General features: G+C 38.9%; 1 protein-coding gene across 3 annotated transcripts in view; it reads left to right on the top strand.

The window, feature by feature from the left end:
• The window catches only part of LOC131140021 (leucine-rich repeat and fibronectin type-III domain-containing protein 2), a 99,829-nt gene extending 79,933 nt beyond the window's left edge, over positions 1–19,896 (top strand). For all 3 annotated transcript variants that reach the window (XM_058090069.1, XM_058090067.1, XM_058090068.1), the window contains 2 exons: positions 13,792–15,188; positions 16,850–19,896. In XM_058090069.1, the coding sequence (XP_057946052.1) occupies positions 13,813–15,188; positions 16,850–17,840 (2,367 nt within the window). In that variant the 5' untranslated portion in view covers positions 13,792–13,812 and the 3' untranslated portion in view covers positions 17,841–19,896. The remainder of the gene's footprint in view (positions 1–13,791; positions 15,189–16,849) is intronic.
• The last annotated feature ends 1,133 nt before the right edge of the window (positions 19,897–21,029 follow it).

Below are 21,029 nucleotides of genomic sequence, written 5' to 3'. Positions count from 1 at the left end.
GCCTTAGAACAGACAGGGACCTGTTAAAATTGAGGCTTAGATTGTTCTTTAAAGGCCGCCATCATTGAAAACCACCAGATGAGCTGGATATGGCTTACAAATAAAAGAACTGCACATTGGCTCAGCAGAGTGACATTCTCTGCAAGATCACAGGGGATGAAGAAGGGCGGTGGGCGTCAAAACTGCAGTGAGTCTGAACAGAGAATTAGGTGTGTCATGAGCCCCACTGAGTGAGGCGTGTGTGTGTGTGAACATTTCTGATGCAGACTCAGTCGACGCCGGCAGAAAAAAAAGCTAGACTGTGTTCAAGCATGTGAAGAAAAAAAAGGTCTCAAAATCATTAAATGTTTATCAATGACAGTTTTGTCATTTATTCAATTCAACAAGATCACATTTTAAAGTACCACAGTCCCATGCTCAATGACAGCTTTCATTCTCTTGAGAAAAACAAGTAATATATACATATGTACACTATTTATATAATATGTACATATGTACACTGTAAAGTCGTTATGTTATGTTTTGACATAAGTTACCATTGAGATTTATTCTGCTCCAACCAGGTCCTGGATCTATTTAATCTCATCCTTTATCTCAATCAGTGTGTTCATTGTGTTGGTCAATGTTGATGTGTAGTACATACATAACCCAGAAGGCTTTGCACCTTGAAAGGGAAATTACGAGTGAGTAATGGTGACGCGCTTATAAAGAGTTCATAGATATTACTGTACATTGCTGGACCTGATTTGTTGAACAAACAACTTAACATGAATGAACTGTTTAATATTGTAATTATGATGGTTTCAGCAGAGCCATGAGTGTGTATTTGTACACTGTTTACGTACAGAGTATTGCGCAATACCTTGCCACGGTTTCTCGTTTTGTTTTATGATTGTGGTGGTGTTTCCTTTCTTATTTTTGCTCTCCGGTAAGCCTCTATGAAGATTGACGTTTCCGTTGGGGAACGTAAATCTGTGACCCAGTGATCGATATCGGGTCTATTTAAGGAATTTGCATATGTGTACTGATCAAGGATTGGTTTCACCTGGCTTGATGAATCCTTGTCCACTCATCCTGGCTTGGGCTTTGTACAGTCAATGAAACCGAGATGCTCGTGTGATGCCCTTGTTTTGGGTTGGTTGATCTCAGATCAGTCATTTATCCTGAAATTATGAATCCTACTTTTGTGCAACGGGACACAGGTGCTCATACATGAACGGAAACATGAACATTTTTCGCTCAAGTCATGTATACAAGTGTGCTGACATTGTCTCCAGACACCCACACGTATTTGCAAAGCAAACACACAATGTCACTCCAGGAGTGTGTGTTTTTAAAAGCAAACAACTCGCAGGGCTGACTGGCCATAAAATAAAACACGGCAATAATGCATGTTCCTTTATTGCCAAGATTGCGACTCTTGGGAGCTAAGGCCCTGCTGTGCTGTGCTTAGTTTTGCAAAGAGCAATCTAACCTCCCCAAAAGCATGCTCTAAGGAGATTTCCAATGGCTTTTGTTTGTCCATACATCAATTTTCTATTCTGCTTGTCCTCATTTGGGTCGTGGTTGGAGCTGGAGCCTATCCAAGCTGACTTCAGGCAAGAGGAGGGGTACATTCTGGAATGGAAGCCAGTCAGTGACAGGGCACATCTATTACAAATCATTTACACTTACATAAGAACAATTTGGAGTAAAACTATTTGCATGTTTTTGGGATGTGGGAGGAAGCTGGAACTCCAAACTGCAAAAGGGAGATCCCAGATCTCTTGACTGGGTGGCAGATGTGCTAGCCATAATGCTTTTCCCTAGTTTTAAAATACAGTAGAACCTCGGTTTTCACCATTAATTTGTTCCAAAAGGTCAGATGAAAACCGGAAAATAGTCAGCAACAGTGAGTCAGCAACGCATAAAGTACGTTGTTTGGGTACTTGATATTGCATAACGATCCAGTACATATAGGGGTGGACAGGGACAAAATTCAAGCCCTTCAGTCTTCATAGAGAACAGCATGTTCCATTACACCATCAGCACTAACAGTAAAGATAGTGACTTTTGCAAATGTATTCTCTCCTCTCTCTCCCTCTCGGTTTTCATGTTTCCCCACATGCCCACGTATTTTTTACTCTGGTTTCTTCCCACAGTTCAAAAAGATGCACACTACATTATTTGTAGAGTCTATATTGCCTATAGGTGTGAAACAATCACAGCGTTTGCAGCTTAGCTTCCACATACATGGACAAGAAATGTGGGCTGAAAAAAGAAAGTAGGTGCTGATGGCACCTAATCTGGAAATAGTAAAAGAAAATCTAATTTATTTTTCATACACTGTTGAGATGGACTGTCATATATCATGCAATTTCATGTATTTTCATGGCTCACCAAAGATGAAACAATAATATTCAACGACATACAGAAAGTCTCCTGCGGAATGGACCTCAACCAAGAGAAAATATAAACCATCATGATATAGACATCAGGTGCACTCTCCCCTGGTTTTCTTTGGTGAACAGTATCGATGACTATGGTTTTAGTTTTGTTGGATATGCACCAACATTTTTATTTTGTCAATAAGTTCGGCATAAGTGTGTTATATTATTTACGTAAAAGCAAAATATTTTTTAGAAATTCAGACAACATCATTCAATCGTGTTGTGTGCATAAACACATTAAATTCATTTACAATGAACACATTTGCATTTCATCCGTCATTGGAGAGAACCTCACCTATTTATGACCTTTGCTACTAAGGTAGGCAGAGATCTTCTCCATCTTATCGTAGCATCTGGCAGGGGGTTATTTGTCAATGTGGCCTGAACAGCGCAGCCTGAAGAGAACATCACAAACTGCCTTCTCATAGTTTTAGGATGCAGTGTGTCATTGTGTGGAAGTAAGCTACTGACAGGTTGTTTTTATTTTTTTATTTCAAAGACGGCTATTTCTGGACACAGATACATGTAATAAATGTGTAAAATATGTCAGGTTACTTTGGTCACTTTGAATGGTTGTGTGACTGCAGCACTGAGTCACTGTTAATATAATCCAATAAAGTAATCCCTTGTTTATTGCAATTAATTAGCTGCGGACCCAACCTGATAAGTGAATATGGATGAATAATGTATATGTTGTCTATAAAAATGTATGTACGTATGTGCATTCATTTATTTTGTCCTCAGAGTTTAAAATTCTGGTATCGGTATTGGACCATGCGGGATGTTCTTGTTATGTGCCTGGACCATTCTAGTTTTCATCTTTATGATGGTAAGCAGGTTATTATGAGGGCCTTTTGCTTTGCTGATACTGTTACTGATCTCCAGGTTTGTTCAATTCAATTAAATATGTGGCTTGTTAACATTATTTTAACAATTATTTTATTTAATAAATAAGGCTGTAAGTAGCCTTCAAAGCAAGTGTGAATGTCGTAAATATGGAGCTTGAGTGTAATTAATATGCATTTTGGGTTCTTTTAAACAAATCTTCTAAAGATTTTTTTTTGGGGGGGTGTTCAATATAAAATCCTGAACCTCTTTTTTTTATCTCTGAGCAGCCGCAAAAATATACCAAGGACCACCATAATAAGCTCTAACAAGTCAGTATGCCATTATCATTATTTTTTAATTAGTAAAGTAAAGTTTGGATGCTACACTGCCCTCAATTTTATTTGAAAGTGTCCTGCATTCTGCTTTCAAAAAACAACATTTACAAGGCCAAGCACATTACATTGATATCATAACCTCCTACTTAACAACACATTTTACCCACTTTTATTGGCAGCAGCTATGGCTTATTTTCCAATAAAATTAGGATTTTTTTCCAAATTCACATATCACGGTCCAGTCTGGAACTAATTAAACAAACAAGGGATTGCTGTATTGGCTTTTACTGGCTTGAGTAGAAAAGAAGGAGACTATTATTGCTATGGAGTAGAAAGAAAAAAGGCAGGATACAAAGAATAGTGGTCTGAGCATTATAGTTTTACTTTAGGGGTTGTTGAAATTGAGTGCTTAAAGTATGGTGCTTTAGCAACGTCCTTTTGAGAATCTAACCTTGTCAAAGAAAGCCGTGAGCAGCCAATGAGGATCAATAAATGAACTTCAGGAGCCTCCAGTCCCACCACTCAGACGACACAAACAGTCCTCCTGACACACTGCACCTAATTGTTAGGTTTCAATCAATGAACCCTCCTGATTTGACTTTTTTCAGTGCAGTCATTCTGACTGCAGATTCATTCAGCAAGCATTCTTTAACCATTTGTAAGACTCATCATGATATTTTGTATACTAAATCAAAAATGAAACCATAAGCTTTATTTTAAATAATTTTGTAATAATCCTGATCATTACGTTTAGGAAGAAATGTAATCATCGAGAACATTGTGGAGTGTGAGCGATATCATCGCAGCACATAATGAACCAAGTTGCTTATTATTACAGTATTGTTCATCTGATGGCAAAAATTTGTGGATCTTTAAGCATAAGAAAAGCGTCCATGCAACACAATTTGGCAATAACTAATAAAATGCCATTGCAAGAACCATACACTTAATGGAAATGAAATGAATAAATCCTGCATGGAAGACTGAAGCAATGATAGACATGGGAGTTAACACTTGCAGATAACATTATTTCACGTTAAAATGCCGTATAATTAGATATTATATATCTATTAGATAATGGTGGACATGTGGATTAATAGTTGCATCTACGCTTGTTTAGCTGACAGATGACCAATGTTGAGAAACTCTTAAAACTTGTGCGACAAACACTACACTACAATGTTCTATGTAACGGGCCTGGACAGCGTGTTTCTGTTATTCTCATGGGGCAGTAAAGTGTAGTATTACAGTATATTGTCTTACAAAGTTACCATGGTGTAAAAAAAAGCAGTTTCTTCCATTTGTCTCGTATTCTCTGCAACTGTTGAGTGAGGCACTCAGATTTGATTTAGAACTAATTAATTTTACATTATGTGTATTATCGTGGTTGTAGTTTGCAGATGTCATGGCTGCATTTATGACAAACATGGATTGATAATTATTTTTACGAATTCATGTTCAATGCTGACTCAACCATTTTTTCACATTTTTTGCTATTTGCCCAATCTCACAGCACCCAAGTCAGACTCAAGAGTCCATATCCAAAGATTACAGCCGCTCTTGACGGTAGCTTGTATGTTCATGTCCCTACCAGTCTCCCTCAAACTCAATGTTATGTTCACACACACACACACACACACACACACACCGCAAGCTCACTGATGTCTGGAAAACCACTGTTGCTGGCAATGAGCTTTCACTGACATCTTGAAATAAAAAAAAAAGTTAAGTTAAGGAATTGAGTGGTTGCCAAAAACCATGTGTGCATGCTGGTGCATCTGTCAAATGTGTGTATGTCTGAATGTCAACGCAAGTAGCTGTCCTAAAGCAGAACACATGACAGAGAGAAACAAAATTGAGTTTGGGCTCTGTCAACCACATACTTTCAGCAGCCTGTCAAAACCTAATCACATATGGCATGATCAGACAGTCGGTTTCACTACAGAAAAAGGTTTTCTGCCTTCCACGTGTAAAATTATGAAGGCTTCCACCCACACTGAAAGACCGCCTCTAGGCTTTCGCATACAATGTGCACATGAGTGGCTTTGCCGCTGGGCCTGAGCTGTATATTGGCACTGCAACAAAGGTGATGGATGAAGCTTGTTACTCACAAGTGATTTGCATCATCTTCACCGTTGCCACAAAGATGACATGGGAAAGCAACATGTACCCATTTTTTCCCTGCTTTTGGCTGTAAAAAATCACATTCTGTCAGAAAGTGAATCTGAAGTTGGCTCTACTTTTGTTCATTTGTAGCCTCTCAGGCATGGTTTTGGAGGAAAAAGAAGACAATTGTCCAGAAGCTACTAAGCCACGTTCACTCGGCCTCCCTCTGCTCTAATCGACCTTCCTCTGCAGGGTGATACATTTTACCTTCTGGATGTTCACAAGCTGTACCTTTCGTTTTTCCGGTCTTTTTACCCTCCCATTCTCTCAAGTGTGCTGTATCCCGGTCTATTTGCCTTGCCTCCTCCCCAATGCATGACTGTGTGCTGCGTTGCACCTTCAGGCGCTGTGTGGGATGGTGTTGTAGGCAGTCGCTGATAAGAGGGTGAGTGAGCTGGTGCTGTATTCCTTCTGAAAGAATTATTTCATATCGGGGGTGTTCGAGAAGACAATTTTTCTGTGTTTAAAGGCCCTTTAAGTAAAACTGACAGATCACAAAGTTAATGCAGCACCCGTGTGTGCCTTCTAGTTAAAACAGTTGTCATATGTAAGCGCTAAGTTGCTGCATTGCTCATATTACAGTCTATCTCAAACAGTGGTCAATTGGTTTGGCCCACCATCACCCATAATGATAAGCTTGTGACCCAAATTGCGGAAATCTTTTAACTCAAATCAACTCAACTACTTCGCACGAGACAGATTTTCTGTAATGGGAAATATCTTCACACTTTAATCTTCAGGAACCTCAGTACTTACCACAAGTTTTACCAAGCATGCTTTGTTTAAGATGCGGTTATGCATGAATGTTAGTGTGTGAGCGTTATTTTGATACCCACAAAGTTTGTGTGGTGCAGGTGTTTTGTTTGCACAACAGTTTCGAGAGATGTCTATATTAATGGCCTGTTTGTTTGTTTTGTTATATGAGATAGTATTATTATAATTATTGCATATAAAGAGGAATCTGCCTCTATTTCTTAAGGGACTTGAACGCTCCACAATGTATTAACAAACTTTGTTGTTGTTTTTTTATGACTCCAGCATAAACCCGTGACCCTAATGAGGATTATCGACATAGAAAATAGATAGATAGATGGATATACAGTATAATACAAAGATTCTGAACTGCAGAGGAGCATGCATGAACTATCTCAATGACATTGGTGTAATGAGGACCAAAACCGAACAACACATTGTAATTGTCGTTTTTCAACCACGGTTTTTGATCAGCCCTACCTCTTTCTTTTCATGTGGAGGAAACACATCCTTGTTTCTGTGCAACGTGCAAGCAACCTCCTCTTGCTAGAAACCTAATCTAAAAGATTCAGCACCACATCAATGCCTAAATAATCATGGCTAGAAACTATTTCAAGTGTAGAAATGGAGGGCAAAAGTTCACATAAAAATAACACATCTCAGCTTGATGTTAAGATTATCTCATAAAGTAAAGTGTGTATAGGTTCATCGAATTACTTCAGCATGCTCGAGAATCTAAATGCAATTTAGGCTTTCACACTTGACGGCACAATGTGAATAAAAGTAGCAGCTGTAGAAGTCCTGCGTTGAATGCAAAATGAACTTCATTGTTGTGTTTGTTTGTTCCTATTGTAAAAAGACAATATGCATTTGTATTTATTGCTACTAGCATAACAAATTATTTTATCAGATGCTGTGAATCCAACTGTATGAGATACTCTCCAGAACCATGCAAATTTCTTATTTGCTGCTGTTATAATTTGATGTTTTGTTTTTTTTTGCTAAAGGAACTAGTGCAACAGCAAAAAATATTTGTTTACCTTTCATCCCAGAGCTGCCTACATATAAAAAATGTACATTCACATTTACTTTTCACCACAATTGTAAACTGGTCAAGTCAAAATGATTAAGACTATTAAAAAATCGATTCCAAAAATCACAAACCCAAGATACAAAACGAGTAATCGGTTGTCTTTGTTTAGCTAAGATTGAAATTTGACATGAAAATCCATAATATTATTCTAAGATTTGTCGAATATATCTAGTAGGAACAAAAATCTAAATGTACTTCCTGTCACCTTGCTATGCTTTTCCATGGTCGAAGTTCTTCTGAGTTCTTCTTTCCACTTTTTGTATTGCCAAATGTGTCAGTGATTGTGTTTTCATGTACATATCTCGGTCTGGGATGAGAGAAGATGGTCGGGTCAGCTGATGGTAGAAGCTCTCTCCCTTAATACACTTTCCTTTATCTGAGGCACAGTATCAAAATACATGTTCTCGAATACAACAAGAAAGAATCTGACAGTGTCAATCGCACTTGTCTATCCACTGGTCGTGGTGAATTGCATCTTTTGGAAATGTGACGCTTACTACTAGGCATAAGCGACTACACCACAATCTGTATCTGTTCACCCATATAAATTATCTGTATCCGAGTGGGAGGGGCACAAACCAAAAATGGGTGTGGTTGAACTGGAAATGGGTGGGGCTCATATTCAAAACCACCTGCGAAACAATTTTAAGTTTGCAACGTGCATACTGCATCATATTGAGCATGTCTTTATACATGAATACGAATAATGACGAAATGTACTCATATCCGTCAAAAACGCATTATCCGTAATGGACATGGATACAACATCACTTCCTCCGGTGTGTTTGATTTTGAATGGCGCAAAAGGGGTAAATATGTCAACATTGGAGCACGCATTTAACACAGGCTATATGCCTTTCACTGTTATTTTGTAGAGCAAAAATTACGAAATTAACATAAAATATGGTGTCATGAGCTCTTTAAATACTAATTTAAAATTAGCTGATGAGAGTGGTGACAGTAACAGACCTTGACAGCATTTGAGCATTAAAAAATGAGGTGTGTACTGGTGAATCAGTATAACAGACCTCAGATTTTGTGATCCTGTTCCATGCCTTATTGCAGTCCATATAAATTATAGAGATGGATAGTTGGTGGTAGTTCACCTGGAATTACAACATACTCCTTCCCATACAGCCATCAAACAGTTAAGAAACCAAGATCATAAAAGTAGTTGAACAGAAAATTAAACTCCACTCACAGTCTGTTTGTCCATCTGTGAGATTCATGTCATAATCATGCTGTTGGCATAGTCCTCAGTATCTCTGACAATTACTCAACCTGCTGCTGTTTTAGTAGATGATAGATTCTGTTCACTTCCACTGGTACATTTGCTACAGAATACAAATTTGGCTCATATCACATGGGGCTGTAATTTATAATATCACAGTGTGACTTCTTATTTTTCCATTAACCTTAAATTTGTCTCTTTATCTCCTTTCTTTCACTTTTTCTTATCCGTTTCATACAAAGTCTGAGCATCCCAGACATTGGTTTGGAGGGACAACTCAAAGAGAGTTACAAACAATTACTAGAAATTAATTAATTTTGGAGCTTTAATGGGTAAAGGCCAAAAGCAGATGAAGGAAAACAATAAAAACACACTGACTAATCAAATAACGGTTAATTAGGTAATGGCCATTTTTAACCGGTGGCCTCAAGCTGCATCAGTTTGAGACACTTTTGGACCCTGTGCATCCTGCATTTAGTGTGAGGGGACCAATTGGCGAGGAGTGGTTTCATACGATGCTCAACATTAGCTTCATACAAACATTTATATCTACATATATAGATCAGCACTTCATCACCGATACAGATATTGGAAGCAGCTCTACCCTCAAACGACTTCCCTCAAAAATGGCTAAATGAACTACAAATATAAGGTATTCAGAAGACACATTTAAAGACATGTTGTAATATGCAGTATTCTGCACTGGTCGCTATGTGTCAGTAATGTTATTTTGATGAGACAATATGAGACAATGAGCCATCACAGGAGGTCCTGTCCACAAACTGGACATAAAAATGGAGCAACAAGGAACTCTCCCACTGTAAGGTAATCTAATCAAATGTAAGGTAATCTAACCATACACAGTAGTGACATAATGGTGATTTTTTTACAAACAGAATAAATAATAATCATACATATAACCATCAAAATGGTGATATACCATAACAAAATAATCAGCTGTAGTTGATTGGTTCTAGACCCAAACATAATAAGTAAATGTCACTGGCTGTCAACCCTATGAATTATTCTATTTGGGAAAAACATTTATAAAATGAAGCCATGAAATTTGAGTGGCAGGGGATATAATCTGAAGGTCGTAAACAGGCTTTTGATGTTCTTAACTGTGAAAATATTCAATTTATTATTATGGATCTTACATTGCGGAAATTCACTGATCACCATCTAGTCAACAGATTAACAGTCATCTCTGTTAAATGTTGAACAAAAAGAAATTAGGTTAAACACCACTGTTATGTACCAAAACGGGCCAACCTTTTTTAAGAGATTATATTTGGCCTATCAATACAGACGTATAAAGCAACGACGGTACATTGCAACAACAGTTACAAAAAGCAGTTGCCCTGTGACAAGCTGAGCTGCAGAAGTAGAGATTAAAGATGTTGGCGAGGTCAATCCGGTCACATTGCACCAACGGTTTTCGAAAAACTGTTGCCCTGTGACGTGTTATCAAAGCTGAGCTGCAGAAGAGATTAAAGATGTTGGCTAGGTCACTTCAGTCAGTGCTCATACAATCATTAAGCGATAGCAGGTGTGTATTTCACTCCACTGATGTGATAGCCGATTCAAACTTGAAGTTGATAAAAGAGGGGGGGGGAAAAAATCACAAAAGAGATCAGAATAATATTTTCCATTTGAACCTTTGGGCTGATCATATGGCTGTCGCTCTCAATAACAACTTCATCTCCCACATGGAAAACTCTATATATAGTGCACTTTCTGTGTAACAGATGAACAGATGGCAATGTGGCTTTCCAGTTTTGTATTACTTCAACAATACACTTGGCACACTGTTCATCTGACAATCTGAAAATTCTCTTAAAAAATAGGTCAGGTGTTGCTACCTTTCAAGAACACAGTTGAATGGATATTGGCACTAGGGATGAGCGAGTACACCACTATCTCTATCTCCATCTGTATCTGTGCACCCATCTAAAGTATCTGTGTCCGTATCTGTACTCGAGAAGAGTGGAGCATAAACCAGAACTGGGTGTGGTTTAATGTTTTTTGATGAGTGGGGCTTAAATCTCTTAATCAGAAGTTGCTATATGTATTGTTTACTATTCAGCTATATATGTGTACTGTGTGTGTGTATGTGTGTAAGTGATCATTGAGACTTTATTCATTCATTCATTCATTCATTTTCTATCGCTTATCCTCACGAGGGTCGCAGGGGTGCTGGAGCCTATCCCAGCTGTCTTCGGGCGAGGGGCGGGGTACACCCTGGACTGGTCGCCAGCCAATCACAGGGCACATATAGACAAACAACCATTCACACTCACATTCATACCTATGGACAATTTAGGTCCATAACCTAGCATGTTTTTGGAATGTGGGGGGAAACCGGAGTCCCAAGAGAAAACCCACACATGCACCGGGAGAACATGCACACTCCACACAGAGTGTGGAAGTGTGGAATTGAACTCAGGTCTCCTAGCTGTGAGGCCTGCACGCTAACCACTCGTCAGCCATGCAGCCCATTGAGACGTAATTATTTATAATTTAATAATTTTCTTAATGATGTGCGTGAAGTTGCTGATTCATGCAAACATGGTAAATAATCTGTCTGTTGACTGTATTTTTCAGTCATACAAGCAGTTTTACAACTGACTTTACATCACCAGCCAAACCAGCCAAAGAGCAAGCAGATGAGGAAAACAGAGTGACTGATGCACAATCGCGCCCACTGTCTTGCAAAATGCACAATGTCCGTTATGAAACAAGGTTAATTGCAAGGTCCCTACTGCAATGTATTGAGAGAGGCACACTCATGTCAGCCATACATGCAGAATGCTTGGTGCCACTCTTGTGCGACTGTGCAAGTGTAACCCACTGTTGTGGCCAGTCCATGCATGTTACCGAGGCATTCGCTGTGTGTGACTGGCCAATCACAGAGCATCAAGACTGAATACATAATGAACATTTTCTTTAAACACGAATACGGATAATGACGAAATTTTGACAAGATTTTTTTTTAACTTGATATTACAAATTTTGTATACTTCTTGCTTTCATGGATGATTTACTACAATCTAATTAGAAAATATCAGTACTGGCTTCTTTAAATGCTATGATCTTCCAGTAATGCTTTTTCTTCTTTTGCGATAACATATTGCACATCTAAAAGTGGAAAATAGCTCTTCATATCTTGTCTCCAAGGCTGCATGTGCCGGTTGATGTTTTTGAAGCCTGTTTTGACCATGTCAGATGGCGCTTCAGCCTCAGAAAAGGCCACTAGTAAATTCATGTGGGCCTTAAACATCATGTATGTTTCCTGTTCTCTTGTGAGGAAAAAAAAAAACAATCTATTCCAGAAAGGTCAGTTCTACTAGTCGTCAGTTTTGCTTTTTTCAATCCCTTTGTTGTTGCATACCTAAATGTCATCCTTTTCTGAATAGCAAGATATCATCCATCCATTTTCTATACTCACATTCACACCTATGGACAATTAATTGGTAATCCAATTAGCCTAACATCCAGGTTCCTTGGAATGTGGCAGGAAAACTCACTCACTTACAGGTTGAACACATAAACTCCACACACAGATGCCCAATCTACTGACAAATACCAAGATTAAAGAAAACAAGAAATTTAAACAAAAAAACAGTTACATTTGTAGTGATTTTTTTTATCAGCAGTTTTTATCTTGGGTTCATCCCGTTTGTTAAAAGAGTCCTGACGGTCTAGCACAGTCATGCTACGGCTCGACCGGGCGTAGATCCCAAGATCCCATGTCAGAACCAAAAATATTGTTTTCCAAGTCAGTCCAAAAAAGTATAACAAAACTACTTTAATGATAAATTAAGGATAAATAAAAAGCAATGCTGTAATAAATGAACAATATAAGTAGTGCCAACAAATGGAAATGAACATGCTGCTGTAAACCCATCAGGTACTAATCTTAGCGGACTCACCAAACAAAGACCATTGCGGAATAAGGTAGATACAGGCAGATTACAAAGGAGCAATAACAATGTGAGAACAGGCAGCTATCATGGAACAGGTGAGTACTAGGACAATCTAGCGCTGACTAGTTGTGACTTCTCTGCTTAAGAAGGTCTGCAGGAACAGCGTGCACCACAACATAGAGCAGACAAGCGGCAGCAGAGCAACAACACAAATTCTGACACCAGGTGCTGAAAGCCCTGATGAGGATTATCTTAAGATCTGCTGAATTTAGGTCAGATGAACACTTGGAATTTGCAAAGGATCCAAATAAAATATGCATTTTTTTTTTTGTGTACCTTGGTTAGCATTAATTCCTTCCATAAGGTCTTACTCCAACTCAAACCTACTCTAACTGAATACATCTCTTCCAAAAAGCCAACAAAATATTACTTTTACACTGATTGGAGATCAGTGTCAATGGCCCATCACCTTCCCCTACTGTGAAGAGCACAATTATGATTACAAGTATGCTTAGAAAATAAGACATTGATAAATGCATCCCCAGGTATGACAGAAAACATCATGTCAGTGAATCTTCTATTTCCAAGGCATCCATCATCATTATAGCTTCAAAAATATCCTCTAAGCATATGCATTATTGAAAGTAGCTTCTGTGAATTGAGCTTCATTCAGAGTACCCTTGTGTGATTACCACACCTCCTTTGCAATGCTAATTTTTAGAGTGCATGCAAATCTCTGAATGGATCTTATTAATTTGAAAAAAAAAACAACTTTAAAGGTGATAATCGGACCAGTTCACCAAAACCACAACACGTTTGTCTTCAGGGTCTAAAAAGCTTGATAGATGAATCACTGTTTCGACATGCACAACCACAACCAAATTTGTAGGTATTTTTAGATAGCGAGCAAGTGTTTCTTTTTTTGTGATTATTTATACAAATTGAACTAAACAGAATCAGAAATACCTGTACTGCATCCACGATTACTATAACATTTTAATTAAGCCATTGTTTTGTTTCATTTCTGCAGGTCCCCTTTGTATAAACTAACATGGACAAAGTGGTCATCAGTCTCCTGCTTCTGGGAATTGTGTTTACAATGGTCCATGCATGTCCCAAATACTGTGTCTGCCAGAACCTCTCGGAGTCTCTGGGGACCCTTTGCCCCTCCAAAGGCCTACTCTTTGTCCCACCGGACATCGATCGTCACACTGTGGAGCTACGATTGGGTGGCAACTTTATCCTCAAGATCACCACTCAGGACTTTGCTAACATGACAGGTCTGGTGGACCTCACCTTGTCCCGCAACACCATCGGCGCCATCCAACCCTTTTCCTTCATTGACCTGGAGACACTGAGATCCCTTCACCTTGACAGTAACCGCTTGACCGATTTGGGGCCGGATGACCTGAGGGGTCTGATCAACCTACAGCACCTGATCCTCAACAACAATCAACTGAGTCGCATATCCAAAGTCGCCTTTGATGACCTGATGCTGACACTGGAAGATTTGGATTTGTCATATAACAACCTTCGCAGTGTGCCTTGGGACGCCATCCGCAAGATGGTCAACCTCCATCAAATGAGTTTGGACCATAACCTTATCGCATTCATTGCCGAGGGGACTTTTACAGATCTGGAAAAACTAGCTCGTTTGGATCTTACTTCCAACCGCCTGCAGAAGCTCCCACCGGACCCTATCTTTGCACGTTCTCAAAGCAGCATAGGCATGACCACTCCATACATCCCTCCACTGTCTCTAAGCTTTGGTGGAAACCCATTGCACTGCAACTGTGAGGTACTTTGGCTTCGAAGGCTTGAACGAGAGGATGACATGGAAACCTGCGCTTCTCCTACAACTTTAAAGGGCCGCTACTTTTGGTCGGTCCGAGAAGAGGAATTTGTTTGCGAGCCTCCGCTCATCACACAACATACACACAAGCTTCTTGTGCTTGAAGGTCAAACTGCTAGTCTACGCTGCAAAGCAGTAGGCGATCCAATGCCAACCGTACACTGGGTTGCACCAGATGACCGATTGATCAGCAATTCTTCTCGAGCGACTATATATGAAAACGGCACCCTGGATATTACAATCACAACATCCAAGGATTATGGAACCTTTACTTGCATAGCTGCAAATGCTGCTGGGGAATCAACAGCCTCAATAGAACTATCAATTATTCAGCTCCCTCACCTGACTAATGGGACAAACCGTACCACGCAGTCCAAGTCTGGTCTTTCAGACATAACTAGCTCTACCAAGATCAGTAAGGGGGAGCCTAAAACTCTGCCCGACAATGTGGTATCTGTCTCAGAAGTGTCTGCTGTGTCAGCCCTGATAAAATGGACTGTGAGCAAATCAACTCCAAAGGTCAAAATGTATCAGCTCCAGTACAATTGCTCTCAGGATGAAGTACTCATTTACAGGTAAGAATTAGCAACACAATGATATCATATCCAAGCAGCGAATGACTTGAGCTTCAAGCTCTCTTAACCCTGGAACTAAATCATTTTGAGTCTCTGTTTAATTATTTGTCGGATTGGTACTTGAGACAGTCAATTTCTCAAGGTTTCACTTGAAAATCAACATACACTCTTGTTTAATTATTCTTCAGATTTTCTCCTCTTTTCCACAATGTCAAGTATTTTTTTCTTCGCCCTGAACCATTAATTAAAAATCAAATACAGGATTAGCGACTTCCGAAATAATACATTCCACTTGCTACTCAAGTCCATTAAAGCTTGGGGACTGCAGCTGGGAAATTCTCAGCTATGTGAAATACATTTCCCATGACAAATGAGACAGGAAAAGCAATAACATCCAGAAAACGATAATTGAGCTTGAAAATAGAAGAGATCAATTTTTATACATCCTAAGATGTAATTTTTAGAAACACACTGTGTGTCAGTGCTCCAGGATGTTCCCCAGTGTTTTTGCCATATACTTTGTATTACTTTGTTTCTCGAAATTCAGTATCCCCTTGGGCTCATAAGTCTGAGTGCACGTAAACATTGAAAGAGTCGCCCCATGGAATAACACACAGAGGAACGCTAAACATAGTGTTTATGTCAACTAAGTAAATATATGTACATGTTGTACATATAGTTCACAACATGCTTCTCCATATTGTCAATAGCCTGAAATAAATGGAATACATGAAAGCAACAGTCTTTAATATCAATTGTAAAATCAGACTGGACAATATGTTTGCACCTTTTAAATTATATTGAATTCTGAATAAATGCCCAAAGCTAGTTACAAACATACCATTATGATGCTATTTATGAGCATACTAATTAATACTCCCTCACTGTAAATGTAAAAATACAATGTTAAAATATGGTTTGCCTTTCTGATATGTCTTTTAATAATATAATTCATCATCAAAATATATATATGAATGCACGGAGAGGCAAGGTAACCCCTTAGTTGGTCATACATTTTGTCAAGGCAATGTCCACAGTAGAGCAATGATAATATTAAATATCAATCACAGGCTTGTGGGGGAGGAAAACGATTGCATGAGTTCCCTCATGCATGAGGAAATGTAGTGTCTTCCTCATTAGGGAAAAAGGCAATTAAGGGTGAATAATAGACTGTAGCAGCAATGTTGTGTGTGTGCTTGTGTGTGTGTGTGTGTGTGGCGGAGGGAATCCAGAAGGTTCAAAGGTAAGAATAGAGGTAGATAACAGGAGCATTGCCTATTTATAGCTTGACGCAAAATAAATGGGTTTCATCATGACACAAGGAGCAAGAATTTTACTGTAACTCTTTTGCTACTGTTTGAGACAACCAAAGTCCAATAGCCCAAACGTGTCCTGATTGACATTTAATTTTATATAGCATCCTACTTTAAAAGCGCAAACATTAGTTAGTTCATTTGGCTACATTTGTTTATTTAGTTACAAAAAGTATTCAATAGACGTTTAAGAACAATATTATCCAAGGAATATTACAATCAAACAATTGTCCCAAAGGCTATTTTCATATATTATCAATGGAATATGAACTAGGAATTATTACAGCCACATGAACTACAGTATTATACAGTTTTTAACACTGTCATTTTACCTTTGTGTGTTCACAGGATGATTCCTATGACAAATAGAGCCTTTGTAGTCACCAATCTTGTGCCGGGGATGCAGTATGATCTGTGCGTCTTGGCTATCTGGGATGACAGCGCCACTACTCTTACCGCCACCAACATTGTAGGCTGTGTCCAGTTTATGACCACTGATGACTATACCCAATGCCAGTCTCTTCACAGTGGTTTCTTGGGTGGCACCATGATCCTGGTGATTGGCGGTATCATCGTGGCCACTCTACTGGTGTTCATAATCATCCTCATGGTCCGCTATAAAGTGACCAGTGGCATCCAGACTATAAAATTACCCTCTGTGAGTAATACCTACTCGCAGACCAATGGTGGTATGAACAGATTCAATGGAGCACCACCACAAGTCAAATCGGCTGTGGTGGTCATGCGTGAGGAAATGGTGGAGTTCAAATGTGGATCCCTCCAAAGCAGTATCTCCTCATCTTCATCCTCTTCTAACTCATTGGAAAGTCAAACAGGAAGAAGGGCTGGTGACTGCTACAGCATGCAGGGAGCGGAATGCAGCACCCTGCCCAGCAGCAAGTTCCGTAGGCATAGGCACATTTCAAAACCACAGCCAAACCTGGACCACCTTTTAGGAGCCTTCACTGCAATGGAGCTGCGAGGTGTATCAAGAGACCGGCAAGGGGTCCCTAGTCCCTCTACTGCTTCCAGTGCTATGATTACAGGAGCTGTAGCACCCCTGTCTGACAAAGAACCTCTACTTGGAAGGGCGGAGTCCACCACCATGTTGGGCCGTCTGCTGGGGCTACCCCAAGAGGGTAAACCCAAAAGGAGCCATTCCTTTGACATGGGTCATGTGGGGGCCACACAGTGTCGCGGCACCCACCCTCGCAGGATCAGTAACATCTGGACTAAACGCAGTTTGTCTGTTAATGGCATGCTACTACAGTACGATGACAATGAGGATGATAAGCCTAGTTTTGAAGGATCTGAGTGGGTAATGGAGAGCACAGTTTAAGTACAGTTGAACAAATTGTACTTTGCCAAACAATTCATTTAAATCAAGAACTAAGGAAACATGAGTTTGAAAGAGCGGAGGATTCCACAGGGGACCAATTTTGGGGTTTTTCATTCATTTCAAACGTGTACACTGTTTGACAAAACATTCAACTCAGACAGTCTACGACTGCAGATCAAAAATAGCTCACCTTTCTTGAGTCTTGGATAATGCAGAAATGGCCTGGAATATCTCCTCTTCAACTCGGCACTTGAGAATATCAAAAAGGGAAAAAAGGAGATGAAAAAATTCCGAGTGGATTACTGGGTCTTTATCAAATGGCTTGAATGCCAAGTGGATTTGCTTCAGCTATGGTGAATGGGATGTACTTTTGTGTGACCCACTGCGTGAAATGGGACTACTGCCACAGTTGATTGAAGAACTACAGGATCACTATAGGGAAATTTCAAACTTGTTACATTTTACTTTCATCTAGGTTTTCTATCATTTTTACTATTTATTATTTGGGGGAAATCATTGAGCAACAGTGTGCAGTTTACCAACGTGGTTATCCATCAGATTTGAAGTATAAAAAAAAAATGTGTCCTTCATAAAACCGTTTGATATCACATCATATCACAGCTTTTAATACCAATTACCACGTGACTTTGTTCTCAGTGTATCAGAAAGACGTGGGAACATCAAGCTTACCTTGATTTCTACCTTGGGTATTGTATTTTTCACAGAAAAATTCAATAAGTCTATAGTCATATACAAAGGTCATAAATAGCTCAACTCAACAAGAAAAATTGTTTTCACACAATTTAAAAATATGTAGCACCAAACGACTCAAAAGCATTTTTTGTTCAGACTGTGACATCTCATGTTCAATTGTCATAATCCCAGGTGAGTATATCGGGCTAGTATGAGAAATAAATCCAAGCACTTATTTTTTTGACAGTTTGATCTAAAAAAAATACAACAAAAAAACTAAATACAGCAAGTTTCATACTAGTTTTTACACCAAGTCCATCAAATCATTTGTTCTGCTATGTAATCTATCTTTGGTTTACTTTAGCAATGCACGGAAGAGGTATAACAATTATTCCATATGCTTGTCATGCCTTCTCTGTTTATTAAATGGAGCAAAGTAACAAACCTTACATATGATGAGAACAAGAAACAGAAAAGCACACAAAACTTTACTGGTTTATGTATCAGGTTGATTCATCCAATGAGCTCTTTAACTGTCATTCTTTTTCTTTTGTGGATGACAATAACTGAATTAGTCGAATTACAGCCTGAAATATCCTGTCCCCACTTTGATGCCTTTCTCAATATCCTGTGGGTCTTTGCTGCAACTGATTATGTGGGGTGTTTATATGTTTTTATAGTTTTCATCCCTAGGTGTAGCATTCTGTATATTGGCATATTTTGTACAATAACTGGGTGAGAATGTAAAACTGGGGAACTTGTTTGGTGGTGTTTTTATTTCCATTGCAAGCAAACAGTGAAGGTGCTTTACTGTGGTGTACTAACTTGGTCATTTTTAGCTGGCTCAGTGAAATGGGATTTTCCATGAAACTGCACAAGACAAGTGGGAAACTTCTTGTTCCTAAAGTATCAATCAACCCTCATTGTGAAAAAACAAAACAAAACAAAAAAAAACATTTATTGATTCACAAAGGTGGTCTGTTTTCCCCTAATCGCTGGTCATACTTCTGAATTGGTCACCCCGGGTCGCATTACATCTTTGGTGTTTGGTTAAATGATTAAAATCTCTAAAAAAGACAAACTACAACTGCAGTATTTCCCAGATGTGACACCAGTGTTGATAAAAGAAAAAAATGTATTTTGTGAATGGACCATTTACCTTGCTAGTTCTTCTTGTGTCCTCTTGTAACATCCCTGTTCACGCTGCTAACTAAGAATACAATTTTGTGCGTGACTTGGCACAGTCATGATTGCCACCTAAAACTGAAGGGAAAAAAAGAACAAGATTTATGTGTGAAAACATTTTGCTAAGAAAAATTATATGAAATGTTAATAAATTCTTAATGATTTTCTGTGTTCTTACTGTGGTGTCTTAATGGTATTCAATATGCCTTGAATTACACGTGTAGCATACATTGTGTAGGAACTTGGTGCATCTCCCAAGTTAGAAGTGTTGCCTGGGTGTCCTTGCATGTTCATTGTCATTTTACTAGGGGTGAGTCAAGGTGTTTCTTTCCGAGGTCCAGCTGCTATAATCAGGCCAGTTGCTGCTGACTCACCTCAGCACTGTCCTTATTACACATCACTAGTACATGCATCTCCTTGCCAGAGCCCATTATAAGGCCCTAATTCATAATCTGCCTGGGAAGGTGCTTACCCCAGCACAAAATAAGTATAATCTCATGAACCAAGTGTTGTGAGAGACTACGGAAGGTAGATAAATTGTCTTTGGGTCAATGATAGAGGATAGAAAAAATATTTAAAGAAAAAAAAGACTAATCAAAATGGTATGACTGCAAATGTTTGCAAATGCAAACAGTATATATATGTTATATACCAACTATAACAACTGTAGCTTGCATTTGTGAGAAAGTCAATGCCTAGGTTACCAGAAAGGATCCGGCAGCTACCCACCCATTTATTATCTGAGCCACTTATACTGTGCAGAGGGGTTGTAATCAAGGGCAGATTATAACAATTACAGGGCAAGCAGACAACTTGCAACATCCTTTATTAATTAATTGCAAAAGTAAAACAGATTTACTTAGCTTGTAAATATACTGCATATATCATCTGTAACATGTATCTTTCGTTGGAGGTGGGGCCCATTCCTTTTGATTTGGTGCAAGAGGAGTCTTTACACCCTGACCTGATCACCAGAACAAATCACAAAGCTGACACTTGCACGGCACACATGATCAAAATTGGTCAAAACAGACAAAAGTGATAAAATATATAAATTTGTTAAGAACTAACAAATGAAAATCTAACACTTGAATTGTGATTCAAGTGAACAAAAATGGTTAAACCCTTAATTGAGCACTTCCTGTACTCTCACTGAGACTCCAACACTTGTCAGCAGATATTCTGGTCAACTCTTCATGACAAAACTCATGTTTGAGGAGTTTCAAGAGATGTTCAATTGGATTTAAATCAGAGCTCATAGAAGGCCACTTCAGAATCCTCCAATGTTTTGCTCTTACCCATTCTTGAGTG

The sequence above is a fragment of the Doryrhamphus excisus genome, chromosome 13 (assembly GCF_030265055.1).
Source record: "Doryrhamphus excisus isolate RoL2022-K1 chromosome 13, RoL_Dexc_1.0, whole genome shotgun sequence".
In the NCBI taxonomy this organism is placed as follows: Eukaryota; Metazoa; Chordata; class Actinopteri; order Syngnathiformes; family Syngnathidae; genus Doryrhamphus; species Doryrhamphus excisus.
The sequence above is the reverse complement of the archived record's forward strand: the minus strand, read 5'-3'. Positions and strand labels throughout refer to the sequence as shown.